Below are 20,116 nucleotides of genomic sequence, written 5' to 3'. Positions count from 1 at the left end.
TATCATCAGAGGGGAAGCTGGTGGATGATAATCAAGCAATAAACAGTAATATATAACAGAAAGACCAGGTATGGAACTTTCATCTTAAAGCAAGAAAAATCTTACTCACAACAAAGTAAGGTGCAAATGTGCATATAACACAGTACAAACAGGACTGTGTTTGGAGTTGAGATGAAGTTTGGCTCTTCTCAGATGTGGAAGGGGCCCTAGCTTGATGTACTTGTCATTGAGATACTCCAGTTTTGGAGCTAGAGAGCAATGTGTCTAATATCACCTCTAGTCTTTGGAATGACTATCCTGGAATGACCAGTGACCCATCTTTAGTTACAGCAGGCCCTCAGAACAGCTTCACATTTAAAGTGGAATTGTTTTTGTCTTTGGAATTGTTTATTGCAAGTTTTTCTATTTTCTGCTTCACTGTAACAAAGGTAAGGTAAGAGAGAACAGGCAATAAGCTGCTTTAAGTAAATCTTAAATTTGCTGATTATTGCTTTTTTCAATAATACAATTAGTATTCAGTAAAAATCTGTATTTATGATAGACCTAAAAGTGCTACGGTCTTTTGGTGCTCAGACTAAAAGCTCCAATGTCAAAGGCAAGACTGCAGAATTGTTCAGGTGATTTGGGGTGCAGTTTTCTTGAGTTTTGGAGGTTTTTTTTTTACAGCCGCCTGCTCAGCCACTTCAATGACAAACTAGTTGGGGAGAAGACAAGTATTCAAATAACATTACTCGAATCTTAACCAGGAAAGGGGAGTTTTCAGCAGAAGAGAAAGAATTTGAAGAGAGCAATGATTTAGAAACATAACCCATAAGGAAAAGCTAATGTTTATTCATGTGGTTAATGGACACATAAAATGTGTTTTAAAGTTATGCAAGGGCAGGTGCAGAACATTACAGTTCTTAGACTGATCATAAACAAAGGGGTTGCTTCAGCAAGTAGATGCCATTATATTATTAGATAATGATTATAGTGATTTCAGCATAACTGCATAACTAAATTTCATATCTTTGGAAAAATTATTATGTCCTCTTTTTTTAAAAAAACAAAATGTGAACAATCTCATAAGAAAACAAAACACAGCTTTCGTGCTGAGTCTAAGAATTTGCTTGTTTGAATACAATTTAAGAGTCACAAGGGGTAAATTTGTTCTAAATAAATAGCACTATTAAAAGAAAGAAAGAAAAAAGGGAACAGGAAGGAAGAAACAGAAAGTCCCGGCACCACTGAACAACAGTGATCATAAGATCCCTGAAGCAAATCTTTCAGAAGGAAAACCGTGTGAGTAAAGTCGGTGGAAAGGAGCAGAAACTAAAAACCAAATAGAATAAAATTGTATTTAGAAAGACTTCAGTGCAGGCTTTGAAAAGAGTAATACAAAACCTCCCTGCAAATTACTGAAATAAAGGGCTTTCTTGGGAAGATAAATTATGTTTTAACATCAGTTATTTTTATAAACGGAGTAAATAATTGACACTGCACCATTGCAATATATTGTTGGAGATACTTCTTTAAACTGTCTTGCCTTTGTAACATAATCCAGATTGACCTGCCATTTTCCAGAAACTGTTGTTATATCATTTGGATAAAAATGTAAGGGCAACGTGATGTGTCAGACCAAAAATTTCAAATAGTCTTGTGACCTGTCTCCAAGAGAGGCCACATGTAGATTTCTCAGGAAGGCAATAAATGTGGAGTGGGTGTCAAGATGGAAATAAATACTATCTTGGTTTTATATATTCAATGTTTTTCCAATTAGGGGAATGGCTGTGGCTAGACAACACTGCAGTGAATTTTGTCAACTGGAATGCAGGAGAGCCTTCCCCTCAACAAAATGAACACTGTGTTGAAATGTATGCGAACTCTGGGTACTGGAATAATTTCTATTGTTCTTCCTACAGAGGCTATGTTTGTAAAAAGCCAAAAAGTAAGTGCTACATTTATGAATTTGTTTTATGCATGGAGTACGCTCCTTGTGTGCTAGCACTGGTAGATGGCTGATGCACTCAGTGCATTTTAGCTGGGTGTTTTGAGGTTTTATAAATGCTGAGGGGTGCATGCCAACAAAAAGACAAGAGTAAGTAACTCTTTGAAAGTCCAAGTTCTGACCAGTGCTTAACCCCCTTCAGAATTGGCTTAAAAGATTGTGTTCCTATCTTAACTGTACCTAGTGTATACACTTACTAAGTTTGCCTGTTCTATATTGATAATTATTGAGTAATCACAATGTTAGTACTGTGCCTTGCACACAAATTTGTCTCATCTATTTGAAAGTACATTCCATAGGGTATACCCTCAGCCCTTTGCTTATTTCCCTCTGGCAGTCTCATGTGCCTGCATTCTCTGAGTACGAAGTAGTTTCTGTGAATTGAGTATTTTTTAATTGTAAATTAATGAATAGATTTGAACCTTTTGTCTCTGTGTTCTCTTTTTTTGAGAAGATACATGAATGAAAAGCAGAGCATATGCTAAACCGAAAGTGTCCTGAAATAATAGAGTGTGCAAATTTGACATTAAGGTCATCTAGTGCATATGAGTTCCTAATAATTTCTTCCAGCATGCATTGCATTATCAAAATGTCTTACTAGTATTTACTGAGAAGAGTGAAATGCCTGTAGTAGCTGAAATATGCCCACTTCCTCTACGTACCAGAAATGAAATTCTGCTTTTCTTTCTATAAATTTGTTCTCATGCAAAATTATTCTTACTTACTCAGATGCTTGTAATGATGACTATATCTTCTACGGGAAATACTGCAGAACTGTCAGATACAGCCATCTGTATGATTCAGAGTCTTAGTTGCCTGTGTTTTGCGATTAACAAACAAGAAAGCACTTTATTTTCATTCTCTATCCAGAAAACTTTTCTCTCATTCACTTAATATATTTTTCAGGATTAGCTTTAGCCTCCTGAGCTGGAACACCATGGAGTCAGCCAAATGCCAATGTCAATGCAAGGGCTAGACAGTTGCTTACTCAAGAACAGGGCACAGTTGTTGTAGAAATGCACCTTGGCTTGACACAGTTTTGTAAAGCTGCGATAATGCTCCATTTGCAGAATTGAAAAAAAAAAAAACCAAACACCACCAAACTAAATGGCTATAGGCTAATAAATTAGGTGTTAAAAACACTATAGGCTATAGGCTAATAAATTAGGTGTTAAAAACACGATTTTACTTAGTAAAATATGGCTTATATTTCTTGTTTTCTGAAGAGGCTGTAAATGCAAAACTGTGATTGAAGCCTTCCAATAGAACAGATGTAATTTTGTGTTCTATTTATTGAGGTAGTTTTTAAGACACTAATCTGAAATTTTGTAGCTGGTCTCTTTCATAAATAATCTAACTTTATTCCATAAGTAAGGAGGTACTCCAAAGTACTGTTCAGTAGTTCAGTAGGTGCTAGTTGGCTGTGCTAGAGATAGTAACTAGGTATATTCTAGGGGGAGAGGAACCTCAATCCATCCCAGTTCATCAGTTTGATGCCAGTGTCAGCAGTTGCTGCCCAGAGCCTGGAGAGGGGTCTCAGGTTCTTCCAGCAAGTGAGATTTCATGGTCCAGATATTAAATTTTAAGTGAGCTACAAACATTTTAGTTTGGATGTGATATGTGCTAAGAAATTTTGGAGTCTGTGAGTGATTTCAGTTGCCTGTGTAGGTATGCCATGAAAGTCTCTTGGCAAACCAGATTTATTTTACTTGTTACGTTTTTATGAGATAACAAGTACTACATTTGTAATTATACTGAGGATTATGTTTGATCATCTTTGTCCTGAAGATGCTGTGTAGATTTTCTTGTGGTTTTGTAGTGATGTCCATCTCCATGGAACAATTTGATGATTCTTCTTTTCTGCTAGTATATATAACTAACTACATAGGAGACCAGAATACAGTAGACTAGGGTGCTGTGCCTTTTGATAGGCCAGATATAGCTTTGCTTGGACTAAAACTAGGTGTTTTCAGTATGTAAGGTTGTGTATTATATATTTATCTGAATATGATGTTCAGTATTTTCCAAATGTAGAAAAAAAAATAGAAATAAAAACCAGAATAACATAATAACATAATTCTTTTCCAATGTTTCAAAATGCCAGCAATTGAAATGCCACCAGCAGCTGAAGTACCACCAGCTGAAATGCCTACAAAGGGTAAGAATATTGTCTTTCAAGTAGCAAAAATCTCATGTAATGTCATAAACAGAACAAATCGTATTCTGTATTATGTCTCTGACATTTTCTGATATATCTATTTCCTAAGAGCATAGGATAAAATATCCTCTATTCAGTGCCCAAACACAGATTTAAAAATAATAATTTGTGATGTATGCAGTGTTAAGATTAAAAATCAATTAATTTGCCTGTCATTGTTTTGAAACAAATGGAATGCTTTTGCTTAAAGGATCATGCTTTCTAAAGAAATTGTTTCCAGTAATCAGATAAAGAGTATGTGGTGTCCTCTTGATTTCTTTGTATTTGTTTTCAGCAATGACGAAGGACAAGAAGACTCCTGCATTGAACCACGGTAAAACAGGAATTGTAGTTATTGTTGTCATCCTCATCCTAGTTGGAAGTGGCCTTGCAGGTTATCTCTTCTACAAAAGAAGGAAGAATCGCTTGTCAACAAATGACAGCTTTGAGAACAATCTGTATTTTAATAGTGATGCTGTTCCTGGAACTAGTGACACAAAAGATCTTGTGACCAACATAGAACGGAATGAACATGCAACACTTTAATGTAATGAAATGAAATGCAATGTAAAATGTAATGTAATAAAATAAAATGTGCCTTGTTTTAATAAAATTATGCAGCTAGATTTAAGCCAAAGCCATTTTCTCATGTGAAAATACCGCATTAGCCAGTTGCAGTGTGTGCGTAGTTATTTACAGCAGTTACTTTATTTTGTAACCATTGTATCATGTGTAAGATTTCAGATATCCTGATTTGATGGCCCACACTGGTGGGTGGGTCTTAAGGAAAGAGATAACACTGACTAGTTATTAAATGGAACAATAGAAATGGATGCAATAAAGGAAGTAAAATGTAGACAGATCCACTTGAGAAGGCTCTCAAGAGTTGAAGTTTCTGCGGCAGATTTATTTCCAGCCATGCTAATGCACAGATTCTCCATGCTATTCAACAAACATCTCTAATTCTACCATATTTCAGGCATTGCTAGGGATTCAACTACAGGGGTAGTTACTGGGTGACAGTTTGTGTTCAGGCACATCCTCTTTGAACCACATAGAGAAAAAATCCTTTTCTGATATAATTTCAGTTCCCACAATTACACACATCCCAGAGAACCAAGTAGGTAGTTCTTGTAGTTTCTTTATTCTAAAATTTAATCAGGTAAAATCTGGGGACAGGCTGCTGGAGTGAAAAGTGTGGTTGGCGTTAACTGCCAGTGTTCTGGCTGCCTGCAAGTTGATTGGTCTGAGGGAGGTAATGAAGGTGCTGACAAAACTTCTTTCTTTACAAGACAGTTACTGAGGAGAGGGAGGAACGTTACTTCTATGTGTTCAGAACTTTTACAGGAGTGCTGGACAGGTGTTAGGGTGATCACACACTGGTACTGTTCTCCTGTAGCCTCTCAATACACAGCATAAGTTTGTGAGGTGTGTGCTGAAGTCAAGCATAACTTACCTTTACCAGTGTATTAGCTACTACTGATTTTATTTCCTTTCTAAAATGGCTGGATCAGTTACCAGTTATGGAAATCTTAGACTCCCCAGGGTGGAGTTAATATGCATCTTTGTAAATCTTACAAGATGCAAATCCTGCATGAGTCCTCACTTGCATACAAAGGTTTACAAGGTTTGTTTTAATGGTTTCAGATTTTGTTCTGTGAAATAAAACAGTAACTAGCTTTGACTTTTTAAACAATTTTTTTTTTTTTCATTTTATGGTCATGTCTATATAAGACTGTAACAATAAAATTAAAAAGGAGATGTTACAACTGGGGAGATTTTCCATCTGAAGTTGTGATTAAGTAACATGACCATATTTTCCTGAACCAGTCCCAGGATTGTCTGTTTAAAACCAAGACAAAAATGTCAGCTCAGTGATTTAGTAAAAATCTCACATATACATGTGGGTAAGATGGGGCAATTTGTGCTGGAACTACTTTTCCCCGGCTCTGCTCCCTTTCACCCAGTTACTTCCTTGCCTCTGTCCCTCCCACCGTTTCCATTTTTAATGCATAGTTGTTTGAGCATGTCTTTTAAAGGAGTAGCAGCTCTAATGGTTCTTCATGCCACCTGATGTGGCTTACATGCCAGAAACCACCAAACTGGCTGATTAATGTGAGGATGATGCTTCAGTTACATAGAGAAGTGGTGCTGCCTAGCAAGGTATGTGAAAGGGATTCTGGAAGGTCAGGAGGCCCTGGCTGGAATCCCACCCTCATTGTGCAAACAGCAAAGAGATGCAGTCTCTATCTGAAGGAAGTTCAGTCCTGTTGTGGGGCCCTGCACAATCTGAGGCAGTATCTGCCTCAGATACTGTCTGATACATCTGTATAGCTGAACACTATCATGGAGAATCCAGCTACTAGAGCCTGGATAGTTCTGAACTTACTCACCCAGTTACACTGCCTGAAATTCAACATCATCCTTGAGTTGAAGAGAATTAAAATGCGGTGCTAGTTACTAGCTGGCAGTAGGGGTAGCTGCTTCTGTGAAATCGCATGTCTGTTCTGCTCTCCTGTACGAATGGGTATGGATAAAACAGGAGGTACCAAACCAGAAGGTCTGCTCTGGTCTGCTTGGCCTGCTTATTATAGAAAGAGTGAGTGAATGACTTGAAAGATTTTCAGAAGAGGGGGAAAGTTAAGCTGCCTGGTTTACTGCCCCCCTACTACAATACAATGGAATTTCAGTTCCCATTGAAATGAGCAAACATGGCAGAGATGGCACTTAAAGCACAGGAAATCCTTACAGTTCCGTGTAGCTAGCTGAAGATGAGGACTGATTGAAGGCAGAGAAATGAACAAGCTTGAACACTTTAAATAATACCTAATTTTAATATAAGATTAAATCAAAGGCTTTTACCTAGGGACTTATACAGGAATTTTTAGGTTTTTTTTGTTTTGTTTTCTCAGTGATGGCAACTCATTTATTAGACTGAATGCAGGGTCCAGTCCCAGGTTTTTATATCATCATTCCTTTGGTCATGCTTGTGACAAAACTGATCATTGTAATTGCAAGAAAAATTGAGAGAGTACTTTCTGAAATGATATTCTCTTTCCGTGCTCTCATGTTATTTGCATCTTTCCTGGACTGAGTTCTTGCGTGCTTGTTTTACCAAACATCATTTGGTGATCTGACATTATGTTCTTTTTTCCTGCTGCTGAACTGCAATGTTACTGACAAGTGAAGGAGTACATCAAGAATGTTTTGAAGACTGGGCTGGGGAAATCATTCCTGTTGCTCTACTTGACTGAAAAAGAACAGTGTGTCTTCTTGGAAATGATTCATATTCATATGGATGAAACATAATTTGTTATTCAATGTATTCTGATCCTTCACCAATTCTTTCAGCCAGTTTCTACTACTGCTATTCCTGTAGGGATAGGTCAGCTGCTTTAGAACCATCTTGCTCGTGGCCTCTTGCTTTGTCTCCTGAGCAGATGCTGCTACTTAGAGGAGGTGTCAGGCTGCATATTGCATAAATATATACTCACAGAGGAACTGAGATCTTGCTTCTTTGCAATATTCTTGGTGTAAGAACAAGGTAAATAATTTCTTGAGTAATAAGATGAAACATACATGATGGATAAAAAAACAAAGGTAATTTTTAACTAATATTTCATACCCATAATCCTCTGATTCTGCCAAGATTTCTTATATTTGATCTTGGCAGTTGAGACAATAAAAAATTTCTTCTTAATATCTAATCTTAATCTACCCTCTTTCAGTTTAGAGCCAGGTCCTATTACTACTTGTTCTTATATATTTAACTTCTCTAGGGAAGCATCTGGTTGAACCTGGGTGAACTCACCCATGCATTTCTGTGGGCAGTTGAATGATTTTTTGGCAATATTTGATAGTGCGTAAAGGTTTGCATCTTTGCACATTTGTACGTTTCTGGGTACCCTTGTGTTTAACTTTCATTTCCCCTTTTCTCCAGAAGAGCTCAAGCTTCAGAGGAAAGGTGGTGAATCTGCAGGCTGTGAGTGTAACTTCCTGCCTGGGAGCAGAGATTGCTGAAGGAACAATGCTGACTCAACATGAAATCCGGCAGCCTTTCTTCATTGCCACTTCTAAAATGTCAGGCTGTGCCTTGCCAAGTGAAGATGCTGGAGTGCATCTTTGCAATCTTCTCATTTTCTTTCCCACTCTTTGGGCTGTGATGGGGTCTGCTCAGGCAAGCATACAAACACTGAGGTGAAGCTGACCTTAGTATGCTTTACTGTTTTTCATCCTGTCTCAGCAAATTGTCACTCACAGTCCTTTACCAAACACTGATCTTTCTTCAGAATAGAACTAGTTTCCTTTTCCCTGTTGTAATTCCACTTGTTGCCTCACAGTAGCTTTGGAGATGCTGAGATGTTGTGTACAGAAGAACCACAAGACATTACATTTCTTCTGCCTAAATAAATAAGAATACTTTTTCCATCTGCACATCTGGAGTTCCTGAAGAAGGAAGCAAGGACAGTTGGGAAGTTGAGGTTGCAGAGCTAAGCATTCCCATGCTGGGGAGTACCAGAATTCTTTACTTCAGACTCAGTGCAGCCATCTTCGCATATGCATCATAATTTACTGAGTAATTGTCCATCTGCTGCCTTGTGGAGGCAGCTTTCTGTCTTCTCTCACTTCCTTCAGGTGTCAGTGTCCTTTTCAGGCTCACATTCTTTCCGTGTTTTTGGTCTAGCTGTACCTGCTGGCCCTCAGGTCCCACTATTTTCTCTCACTCTTGTAATTCTTTTTCTGCTCTAATTCCTTGTTTACCTTTTGAGACATCTGCATCTCAGCCAGAACAATAGAAGCAGGATCCCACACCTTCATGTAGGTGTCCAGGGCTTTTATTGCCTGGAACAGCAGCAGTTCTCAGGGAAAGACCCTATAAATTACTTGCTGCAAATACAATATTGGGGAAGTTACTCCAAACCAGCCTCTCCTGAAGATACAGTAACAGAAATTTTTCAAAGGCCACAAGCAAAAAGGGATGCAAACATTGCACAGGAGTGCCTTTTCTCTTCCCTACCCTCTATGTTTGTCTAATTCTTTTACCTAACATGAAGGAGAGAGCTTTTTCAAGCTAACTATCCAAATTCTGTCAGGATGCCTGAAGGGTGTGCACTTTAAGGGTGCAAACTTTCCCAGACCAGTGGGGTGAAAAAGGTGGCAGCATTCCATATTCCTCTCTAGTAAGCGTTGAAAATCCACTATTTTCCAGTTACAGGTTCTCTTCTTCCTAGAACTTTGTGGTTTCTTTTTGGAGTTTCTTCGGTTGTTGCTATCAGTTTGGGTCCAGTGCTCCTGCATATGGCCAGGAATGGAGCAAAAGAAGGGAGAGGTGCCTCCTGAAGAACCCAGGCCCTATTTTCTACAGTTTTTCTCTTTTCTGTGGAACTGCAGACATGGGAAATTCTGGTTCTCTCTGATTCCGAGCCACAGGTACTTGATTTGCAAGGTGTCACAGCCAAGTTTTCACAGTACTGCATTGCACTGTGGCTTTTTTTCATCATTTATTGCTACAGACAAACCTTCCTCTTCTTTTTTCCTTTTTTTCCTTTATTTCTGGTGAAGAGAGATTCATGTCACCTTTTTGTAAAAATAATGATCCTGAATTGTAAGGTACGTCTCCAAAAATCCTCACTAAAATGTTTGCTCTTAGATCTTGTATTTTGATGGAAGACAAAAATTTTATACAATAGAAAAACTAACTTAGAAAGCAAAGTTTATTCATCGATGTATTATTTCAAAATTACTCATGTGACATGATACAGTTCCTTATTTCCTTATTTGCAGCTCAGAACTTCCCTGCATCTGTTGGGTCTTAAAAACAAGAAAGGGTGATTCACTGCATGAGGGTTTTCTTGCAAGGCACAGAGTTGGTCTTAGCATCAGTTTGACGGGAAGGGGAGAAGGGAGTCAAACGTTTGGCCATGGCTGTCTACCTGCTCCTGACATTTCTCTTTTCCTTTAGTACAGCTCTTCAAATATCCGGTAAGTGTTTGTCCTCTGCTGAATATGAAGGTTTGCAAGTTTTTTCTCATGCTTTCCTGATGTCCCTGCTTGGTGAACAGTGAATTTAGATCTAGTTACAGCATGTCATTTGAAACAGTTTTATTCAACTCTTAAATTTGGCGGTATCTATATTGGCATTCTGCTTCCTTAAAACAGCTTTGAAGGTAGCGCACAAATGAAAGAAATATGCCAAGAGATGTAAGCATAATCTAGACAGTACTGGTCCCTGAAAATCAGCCAGCTGAATGCAGACAAAAGCTGATCTGGAATTACTCCACTGGGGGTTAGAAGAGCTCAGAAATGCAGGGGAGCATCCTCAGCATGCACAGAAACGCTGGCTGATGTGTGCTTTGAGTTTCTTCATTCATATAGACTATGGCATACTGATTGTTGTGTAGTAGAATCCAATTTTTCCATGCTGATGGCTTTAGGATGGACCTTAAAAGCTTCAGTCTGTTATATTTCAGATACTCTGCGGCTGAGAGGAAAACAAATGATGGTGTGTCTGCAGCTCTTTCCCTTAGGAAGCTCCCAGCTAGAGAAATGGGGGAGTCCAGTGCTATCGCCTGAATGGCAGCAGGGACTTGCCAACACTGATCTAATCTACTACAGGAGAATTTCTTTGCATATTTTTGGGTCAGACCAAGCTGGCTCTAACCCGTCCTCTGCTAACCTTGTCAAGAACCAAAGAACCACTGCAGCAGGACAGCTGTGCCAGGGCAAATGCCATCTGCCTTGTTCAGGTCTGCAGCCTCTCAGACAAACTCACTAAGGCTGTTCAACTGCTCCTGGCAGCTTGGGCATAAGGGGGGGGGGGTGGTGGTGGTGGTGGTATGAAAGCCCATTCTATCCTTCACAAGGAATCTTGGGTGTCAATAAAGCTCAATGGCACAGTGGAGAGAGTTGGATGATGTTCCTTTCACTTTTAGATACTGCTAAGGTGAGCTGCAAAAATGGTCAGGGTTCAGAGCAGGCTGAAGTTATGTCCCTTTTCTGAAGCTGCTCTTAAGAAACAAAATGCTGTTGTGCAGTGTCTCGCATTTCTATTTACAAATGTAGCTATTAATGGCACTTGGGGTACTTACTTAGCTTAACTGTGCTCAGAACTGAACTGATGATGCTGCAAGTTGTAGCTTCCCTCCTGAGAAACTCGCAAGTTGAACTTTGTGAAGAAACAACTTTTTGCACAGTTGCCAAGAATTTCAAAAGTAATTAACCAAACCCGAAGAATACACCCCTTGCTTGTTGAGCTGAATACCACAAAGTCGTTCTGGACTGAATATTCTGGGGTGAATTTTGAAGTATGTAAATGATTTTTAATAGCTCAAAAAAGTCTTTTTACTTGCAGAATTAAAGCCTGTTTGATGTGCTGTGGGCTGGTGGAAGAACTCATTAAATTTAATAAAAGCCATTTTTGAATGGTGTTTTGAGAACATTGTGCTTTAAGGAGGGATGTGAAGAAGAGTGAGGAAGAGTGATTTCTATTGAAATAAATGTATTTTCAGCTTCTGCTTTGCTTGCATCTTAAGAATATATTGATGAATATCCTTCATACTGATTGATTAACCTTGATTTCTTTCTCTGTGGACTTTATATATCAATTCTTTTGTTGTAGCAGACTGTCAAATAGCAAGTAACTGATCTAAAAAAATCTTTCTTCAGATGTTTGCTTTCTCATTTTATTTTATAGATAGTGGGATATTTTCATTCTATAATGAAGATAGCAAGCTCTGTGCCCAAGCTCAAAACTCTAGCTCGGTCATAACTACTACTTGTGATGAGCACAATGAGTTTCAACAGTTCAGGTGGATCTCTGCCAAGCAGCTGCTGAGTGTGGGGCTCAAGCTGTGCCTGGGAGTGCTCTCCAAGGATGAAGAGGCTGCCATCACGTTGGAATCCTGCAACAGGACGAATGAGCTCCAGTGGTGGGAATGTAGAAATGAGATGCTTGCAACCTATGGCAAGGATTTATTTTTCAACTATGGCAAAGGGAAAGGGAAGAAAATTAGGTTGTCCAAAGCATTAGGCAAAGGGAGCATGTGGAAAATCTATGCAACTGCAGACAGCATGTGCTCTCAGCGCTATGAGGGTGAGTACTGAAAATTAATCTCTATTTCTAGTTAACTTGACTGCCCCTATTTGCAAAGCATTCCACCTCCTGCTTGCCATGCAGCAATCCTTTTCTTACAGTGACACCAGCAGCAGAGCTAACTACGAATAGGTTGTAGAAAAACAGGCAAATATGACTGTATTTATTTCTGCATAATTTGGAAAGTGCAATTCTTCCAAGTGATAGAATAAAATGATGAAGGCCTATAATATAATCGTCATGGAGAATGGGAAATCTATTTGTACAGCAAAAGCAGGAGAAAACCTATGACTATTTCAAAACATGTCTGATTGATTTGTCTTATACTTAAATATTTATTTTTTCTGTTACTTGGATTTCCTTTTCATGCATTATTATCCCTCTGGGGGTGTTTAGAGTGGCCCGAGAGTTCAACCTCTTTTCTGCTGTGACACTGGTAGGGTGTGAAGTTAAGTAACAAGGGTTGAAAATCTGACTGTGACCCACAATGGTTCCAGCTGGAATGAAGTTTGTCATGACTTTGTTAGATAGCAGGAAATTACACTACATAGAGATGGGAGAGTTTACTCCCCAGCAAGGACACTTACAAATTTAAGATATAGCTTCCTGTCATGATGAATGATAAAAATATCTCCTTTCAAGCCTCTTCAACCATACAGGGAAAAAAAAAATACAAAACGAACCTAAATATCATCCAAGGACAGAAGTATGTATGCAATGGGAGAAGCTGAGTCTAGAGCACCTCTGACACTGTAGTCCAGATAGCAATGAAAAATAAAAGTTAGATAGAAGTTGGTCTAAGGGCAAATTAAGAGTTGTTTGAGAGTCTTAATTCTGAGTATCTTTCCATAATCACACCTCATTAGCACAGCAGCCTGGGAAGTCTTTGTGGTAATGAATTACTCATAAGCTGGGCTCTTGTACTACTCAGCTGTGTCCATGGAGAACTGCCTATGAGCAGACACTGTGCTGTATGTCTGACACCAACTGACTACTACTGATCTATTGTTCTCTCTGTAGATATCTATACACTGGGGGGAAATGCCTTTGGCGCACCTTGCGTGTTCCCTTTTAAGCTCCATGGTAAATGGTACACTGAGTGTATCCCCCGGAGTGACGATGCAGGCTCTCTCTGGTGTGCAACTTCTTCAGACTTTGATAAAGACCATTTGTTTGGAAACTGTCCACTAAAAGGTAATTTATTTATAAAGATTTCAGGAAGGTCATTAAGCAAAGTTTTCATCCTCTCTCACAGTCAAAATCTCCTTGGGATGTGGAATCTGAACATAGCCTTGGGTGACATGTCCCTGTGTGAGGTGTCCCTGGCCATGGCAGGAGGGTTGGAACTTGATGATCTTAAGGTCCTTCCCAACCCTAACTATTCCATGATTCTATGATTAGCACTGGGCAGTGAGCTAGATTCTACTAGCCTCTTTCATTGGTGAGTTACACAATAGCAAAATGAGGTATCTGCTCTTCACTCTTACTGTTTCTCCAGCAGAGATGAGGAGTGGTCCTATAGTGTTTCTGAGACTGGTGCATATAGGGAATATTCTGAGGGTGGTGACTGGAACTGATGGAAAAAGGAAGAGAAAGTGCTAGGACTAGGGAGAAGCATGAGCAAATGAAAGTCAGAAGAAGTGCAATGGATGGGGGAGGTGAGATACAGGGAAGCAGGAGACAGTGGTGTATTGTAGGACGGAAAACAGGAAGGCTGAAGTGAATGGAAGGGTGCAGGATATGGGCAGTGGCCTTTACCTGCTTCCAGTGCTCCAGTGCTCCTTATGCCTACATCCAACAGAACCTTCCAATATTCCCAGCACAAGTTCCTTAGCCCTCACCCTCACTTTACATCTGATTGGAAGTGATCATTTCTGTCATGTTGAGAAGTTTTGAAGAGCATAAGAGGGGTCCTAAGGTCAGAAATGGGTTTGGAGATTTTCTGCATGAGTAAAGAAAGGCAAGTGTACAGGTAGAATATATCAGTGAGTGGGTTAATGTGGACTGAACTGTGAGACAAATAGATAACATAAAGAACAGTGTTAATGAAGAAAAATTAGGTTTGTAAGGAGGAAGAATTCTTTATGTGATTAATGTATTATTAATATTGAACAAAGTATATTTAAGTGGGGCAAACTATATGTAAAAGTTTAGCAAACTATAAAGTTATGTAGTTTTAGTCTGCAAGGAAGGTTTTATTTTTGAAGTTGGCAAGTATGATTATCTTTGTCAAACAGCTGTTATCATGTTTTATAGACACCATCCACAACAACCTTTGGAAAACAAATCCTGTGACAGGAACTCACTATCAGATAAACTCAGAGTCACTTTTGACATGGTACCAAGCAAGAAAAAGCTGCCAGCAGCAGAATGCTGAATTATTAAGTATCACAGATGTTCGTGAAGAAATGTATTTATTAGGTAAAGTAAAAAACCCAGAACATCATCAAACAAGCAAGTTAATGCATATGTTTAAAATGTAAATCATCTCTAAGAGCCTTAACATGGATGCTTACATTTACCTTGTGAAAACAGGCCTTAAAAAAGTTTGTCCCTTTCTCACAAAAAAAAAATGGATTAAAATAGTGGAAAAATGTAACCTATATTAAAGAAAAAAGATATCTACAATGGCACATTTTGGTTTTCCATGCTCTAAGTTTACATTTCAAGTTTTAGCGAATAAATTGTAAAATCAGAGGCATTTAATAACTTTACTGTTTGTTTATTCTGGCCATTTAGGGCTCACTAGTGACTTGAGTGTCAATGCAAAGCTCTGGACTGGTCTTTTCAGTGCACTTGACAGTGGCTGGCAATGGACTGGGGGCAGTCCTTTCAGATACCTAAACTGGGCTCCAGGTAAGTGCACTTTCCTGAAAAGATGAACAGTGTCTGGGTTAAAATTCTCTTCTCTTCCCCATATTATTTCCTTAAGATACAAGTCACCGTCTCGCATGTTGCCATATTATGTATTTTCATAATAGTTGCTGTGACTATAAGGAAATCCAAAGGTTGAGCACTCCTGTGGAACTAAAAAGCACATTCCATGTCCCGTGTTCCACTGTAAAAGATGCTGAGTTGTTTGCTATACTATCACCCCATAAGTAATTGTGTCTTAGATGAACTTTTATAAAACTCTTTCTGTCTGCTGCCATGCTTCAAATACACTGAATTTCTTCTTGACCAGTGCATGGGAGAAGAGTGACCAGTCTCATGTTTTAGATGCCAACCCTCTCAGCCATCCCATTGGTGTTCCTTTGTCACCTATCTAGTGAATTATCACTCTAAAGAATAATTCAGTAGTGGCTTTGCAACTGCAAAAGACTTGTGTGCTCCCTCCTGTGATAAGGAGAAAATTTTCAGTGTTAACAGAGGGATTCTTTGCCTCTTTCCTAAAGGAAATCCCGCTGTGGAATCTGGAAAAATATGCGGGGCCTTCCAAGGCAGGAACGGCAAATGGGAAAACCAGGTGTGTGAGCGGAAACTGGGATATATCTGCCAAAAGAGAAACTCCTCCTTGGATTCCTCCACTATTGCCTCAGGTATGTTTATCGAAAAACAAGGCTATTTTTGTAGTCAGTGGGAAATACTGGGGAGATGCCATATATACAGTGACAATATATTGTCAAAACAAAAGGATTACGCTTGTTGACCTGGGTCAAACACTGAGAAGACTTTAATTTTCTTATTTTGAAGATGATATCTAGATATTGTTCATCATTTTGAAGGGATCCAAGGGAACTAAAGGAAGCAGTGTTATATATTTAGTCATGTTGTCCAGACCAGAAGATACTAATGAATATCCTGTACTCTGAAAAATACAGTAATGTTGTGTCCTGCTAAAAGATGTGAGCCAGAGTTCACACTCCCCCTGCTCTCTCTGACCCTTTTTTTTTATGTTCTGAAAGGCAATATTCAGAATATGGGGCTGGCACCTTTTCCCAGTTGAGTTCCCTCTCCACCTGAGGCAGACTAGGTCTTATCTGTGTGAAGAAAGGTGTGCAATTACTTCACATGGGAATTCCTAGCCTGTAACTAACTCTACAGTAACTGAACTGCATGTATACTAATATATAAGATTATTCTCTGGCTCAGGGTATGAATGGCACATCGTAGCTGGTGTTCTGTACATTCTGGCTGCAATCAGAGGGCTCACTGAGAATGGTTTCTGACCCCTGGTAACCTCCAGACCATGCCTGGATGTTGTTCAGGGCAATGCAAGTTCGTGCCGGCCAAAACTGTGTCCAGGGAGCACTGAACAATGTAGTTGATCACGTGCCAACATTGGGTGCACATGCTGCACTCTTCAGATTACTATGTAGGTGCAGATCATGTGAACCTTCAAAGCTGTGGAACCTGGCTGGCCACTCTAATTTCACACCAAGAAATAGCCTCTGAATGAAGCGTGTGGCACTTCTGTGCAGCTGGGATTTCTGACATGTCTAGTAAAACATAAACACGTCTGGGGCCTCTGATATATGGTTTGGGCTGTGCAGGAGCTCCAACTGTCTCCTGAGCACCTGGTGTTTCCAGAAAGTAATATACAAAATCTCCCAAATTCAGTAAGATAAATTCCCTATGTAGGAAAAGACCCCCTCTTTTGTAAAACATGGCTGTACCCAGAGCCACAAAGAGGGGGATTTAATAGGGAGTTGTGTCCTGAAAGTCTGCATGCCAAATTATTTAGCATTTATTTAATCCTGGAAAAGTGTTTTTCGTTAGCTTCCAGCACAATTGGGGTGGAAAAATCTGGTTTGTGTTCTTTGTGATTCTCAGACTTTTGCTTCTCTCCTCTGCCAGTATGTGCTCCAATATTTCAAATTCAAGTCAGTACAAGTGATTTTCTTTTGGATTAAAAAAAACCACTTAATAGGACTGCTCATGAATTGTTTGAAATAATCTTTTTAGGTGACTTAAAGCCTTTTAAGTGCCCCAGAGACTGGGTGGCCTATGCAGGTCATTGCTATAGAATTTACAGAGCACCCAAAATATGGAAAGAAGCCCAGTCTTCCTGTAGAAAAGAAGACGGAGAGCTGGCGAGTATTCATAATATTGAAGAGTACAGTTTTACAGTGTCTCAGCTTGGGTACAGTAAGTATTTTATCTGAAATTACACTGTTACTATTATTCATTTGATCATTGTAACCATGATCTTAGATGTTTGTTGTATTTTTTAAAATATCTTTGGTCAAAAGTGGGCATGAGATGTGATTGCTCCATTTTAAGATCTGCCCATACCTACAATTACCCTTGTGTTCCCAGAGCCGGAGGATGAGCTGTGGATTGGTCTAAATGACCTCAGGGTTCAAATGTATTTTGAATGGAGTGATGGGACACCTGTGACTTATACCAAATGGCATCATGGAGAGCCGACCCACACACTGAATGAGGCAGACTGCATCGTTATGAAGGGAGAGGTAAAAATCCCTCTCCCATTTTCATGCTTTCTTCTCTCCTTTGTGCCCTCTCAAAGGAAAACATGACAAAAAAATTGGAAAAAAGGTAAAAAAGATAGGGGTTTGGAAGCTTTTTGTGAACTTGATTTAATTCAGGATATTTTAGGATAGAGAGAGACTGAAGACCAGGTGGGGGAAGTTGTATGATGAAGCACCAGAAGCAGTGTGCTGCTTTGAGACTCAGTCTGCTCTACAGTAAATCTCCCATCTGAAACTGGGTGAAGTAACTCATCATCCACATTCAACATGGCTGATCATAGCTGCATAGTATGATTCTTGGAGCAAGGACTTCCTTGTTTCCCCTAAGACACCTAAAATATAGGTTTATTAGGGCTACTTTGGAGTCTCATATTACTGGAGGCACAAAAAATTAGGTACAAAAAAAAATTTATCTTGCTTTGTGGTCAGCATAAAATGACATATGATACTATGGAAAAAAACTCAAGCAATGCATTTTATGTATTTTATGCTTAGTTGAGCCAGCATTTCCTTTCTACTGTCATCTGGTTATATGAACATTATAAATAGCATGATGGTGAGAATAAAGTGGAACAGCATGTTTCCCTCCTGTTCACGTCGGCCACTGAATCATTAATGCATGTAACCCTCCTTCTCACACCTCTGAGAAAACGTGGCCCTTGCTGTCTTTATTGTGCTCCTTGTTTTGGAGTTTTGGAGAAGGCAAAGGCAAGGAAGAGAGCTGAAATGGCCTCAGCCAGTCAAAGAGAGAGGGGTTCATTCTGAGGATGGTGATTATTTTTGTTGGATCTGTATGTCTCTAGATTTCACTTCTCTTTGTGTTTTCTTCTTACCATGCTCAGGATGGATCCTGGGCTGACAGTGCTTGTGAAAAGAAACTCGGCTATGTCTGTAAAAGAAAACCTTTGGCAGAACAAGCTGGAGAAGATGAGGTTACTTACCCAGGTTGCCAGAAAGTAAGTATAAAACAAAAGCAGTGAAAGGTTGTTTCTTCTTACTTTCACTCCCATGATGTTACCATTAAGTCAATTATTTTGACTGTTCTTGGTGGAGCCCTAGAAAACTGCTGATTAGATCAATGGGGAAAATTTGTCTTAATTTAATAAAAAAGTAGATTGATTTTTTTTTTCTATTCCCTTATATGAGAACTCCCCTCAGCTCTCTCCTAGTGCAGAAGTGGTCACTTCATCCATAAAAGCCTCTCTCTGCAGTTCATGTCAGTATTTTTTCATGCTATAGCCCACTGGTCTTGGGTTGCATGCTGCATTCTTTGGTTCAACCAATCCACCACAGGGGGCAGGAATATGTGGGCTGACTTTTGTTGCAGATTGTTTGTAACCTCCAGCAACAGCTACACTTGCACGATGAGAAGGCAAAGCAGGCTACTCAAGAGGCTGCAAAGTGGCTGTGACCGTGCTTGTCAGCTCCAAGTCATAACCATGGTTCACTGCTCACAGAGACCCCTTGTGTGTCCTTTATCAAGAGGCAAGACATAAAGTTGTGGAGACAAAAGCTGTGTTTGATTATCCTCTGTTTCTTCTCATGGCTTCTGATGTTAATTTTGACCTGAGTTGTGGTATTAATGTGGCTTTTGGAAGTGTACTGTGATGTGCCATCTGACAGTCGCTCTTGTGCATCTCTCCTGTTACCACTGGCAGGGCTGGATGAAGCACGGCTTCTACTGTTACTCCGTGGGTCAGTTGCCAGCAACATTTTCAGAAGCAAAACAAATATGTGAAGAAAACAAAGGTTACCTGGTTACTGTGAGAGACAGGTATGGAAACATAATTCTTGTCCTTTCCTAGGTGCAATGAGGCTGGAAGGACCAAACAGAAATCTCTTCTTTGCAGTTGTTCAGTGTCTGGTGTGGTACCGCCCCCTTGCCGGAAATTTATGTTGGAACTGAAGAAGCATTACGAAATACATCAGGGCCTTTTATGTCATCAATATAAGCATTCAAGCCATTGCTATTACCTGCCTAAGCTGTTGTTGACTCTGGGTTTTTTAATCAACAAACCCAGATTGCCAGGTTGTTTAAAACTGATTGAACTAAAAAAAAAAAAATAAACATGCAACTATTTATTTCTTCAGAATATGAGCTTTTCAGCCTTTTCTCTGCAATAGGAAAATCTAGAGACACACCCTTTTTTAGAATAATTTAAACATCTAGATGTTATCATAAAGCTCAGTAAAACACTAGCACTTATTCATGCAGAATGAATAATATTATGTACATTATTACTAGTACTGTTTCGCTTATGTTTGTTGTGCATTACAAAATGAAAATAGAATCACTCTAAATTCTAAACATGATTCACATTACCAAAATAGAAAATAAAAATCAATTTACATGATATTGAAATATAAATTAAAAAAAATTATATTATGATTACATGACAATTAGAACG

General features: G+C 39.2%; 2 protein-coding genes across 5 annotated transcripts in view; both read left to right on the top strand.

Moving 5' to 3' along the window:
- The window catches only part of LOC134171450 (macrophage mannose receptor 1-like), a 60,403-nt gene extending 55,345 nt beyond the window's left edge, over positions 1 to 5,058 (top strand). For all 3 annotated transcript variants that reach the window (XM_062633671.1, XM_062633669.1, XM_062633672.1), the window contains exons 28-30: positions 1,760 to 1,927; positions 4,092 to 4,145; positions 4,480 to 5,058. In XM_062633671.1, the coding sequence (XP_062489655.1) occupies positions 1,760 to 1,927; positions 4,092 to 4,145; positions 4,480 to 4,730 (473 nt within the window). In that variant the 3' untranslated portion in view covers positions 4,731 to 5,058. The remainder of the gene's footprint in view (positions 1 to 1,759; positions 1,928 to 4,091; positions 4,146 to 4,479) is intronic.
- A 4,831-nt stretch (positions 5,059 to 9,889) lies between these two features.
- The window catches only part of LOC134171451 (macrophage mannose receptor 1-like), a 30,523-nt gene continuing 20,296 nt past the window's right edge, over positions 9,890 to 20,116 (top strand). The window contains exons 1-10 of one of the 2 annotated variants that reach the window (XM_062633674.1): positions 9,890 to 10,170; positions 11,882 to 12,276; positions 13,297 to 13,470; positions 14,533 to 14,697; positions 15,016 to 15,132; positions 15,672 to 15,815; positions 17,182 to 17,364; positions 17,536 to 17,690; positions 18,551 to 18,664; positions 19,367 to 19,482. In XM_062633674.1, coding sequence (XP_062489658.1) covers positions 10,106 to 10,170; positions 11,882 to 12,276; positions 13,297 to 13,470; positions 14,533 to 14,697; positions 15,016 to 15,132; positions 15,672 to 15,815; positions 17,182 to 17,364; positions 17,536 to 17,690; positions 18,551 to 18,664; positions 19,367 to 19,482 — 1,628 coding nt within the window. In that variant the 5' untranslated portion in view covers positions 9,890 to 10,105. Of the gene's footprint in view, positions 10,171 to 11,877; positions 12,277 to 13,296; positions 13,471 to 14,532; positions 14,698 to 15,015; positions 15,133 to 15,671; positions 15,816 to 17,181; positions 17,365 to 17,535; positions 17,691 to 18,550; positions 18,665 to 19,366; positions 19,483 to 20,116 lie in introns of both variants that reach the window. The other variant, XM_062633673.1, reaches the window with a different exon arrangement.

This window comes from Pezoporus occidentalis, unplaced genomic scaffold (genome assembly GCF_034315485.1).
Source record: "Pezoporus occidentalis ecotype Australia unplaced genomic scaffold, CSIRO_AGI_Poc_V1 ctg40, whole genome shotgun sequence".
In the NCBI taxonomy this organism is placed as follows: domain Eukaryota; kingdom Metazoa; phylum Chordata; class Aves; order Psittaciformes; family Psittacidae; genus Pezoporus; species Pezoporus occidentalis.
The sequence above is the reverse complement of the archived record's forward strand: the minus strand, read 5'-3'. Positions and strand labels throughout refer to the sequence as shown.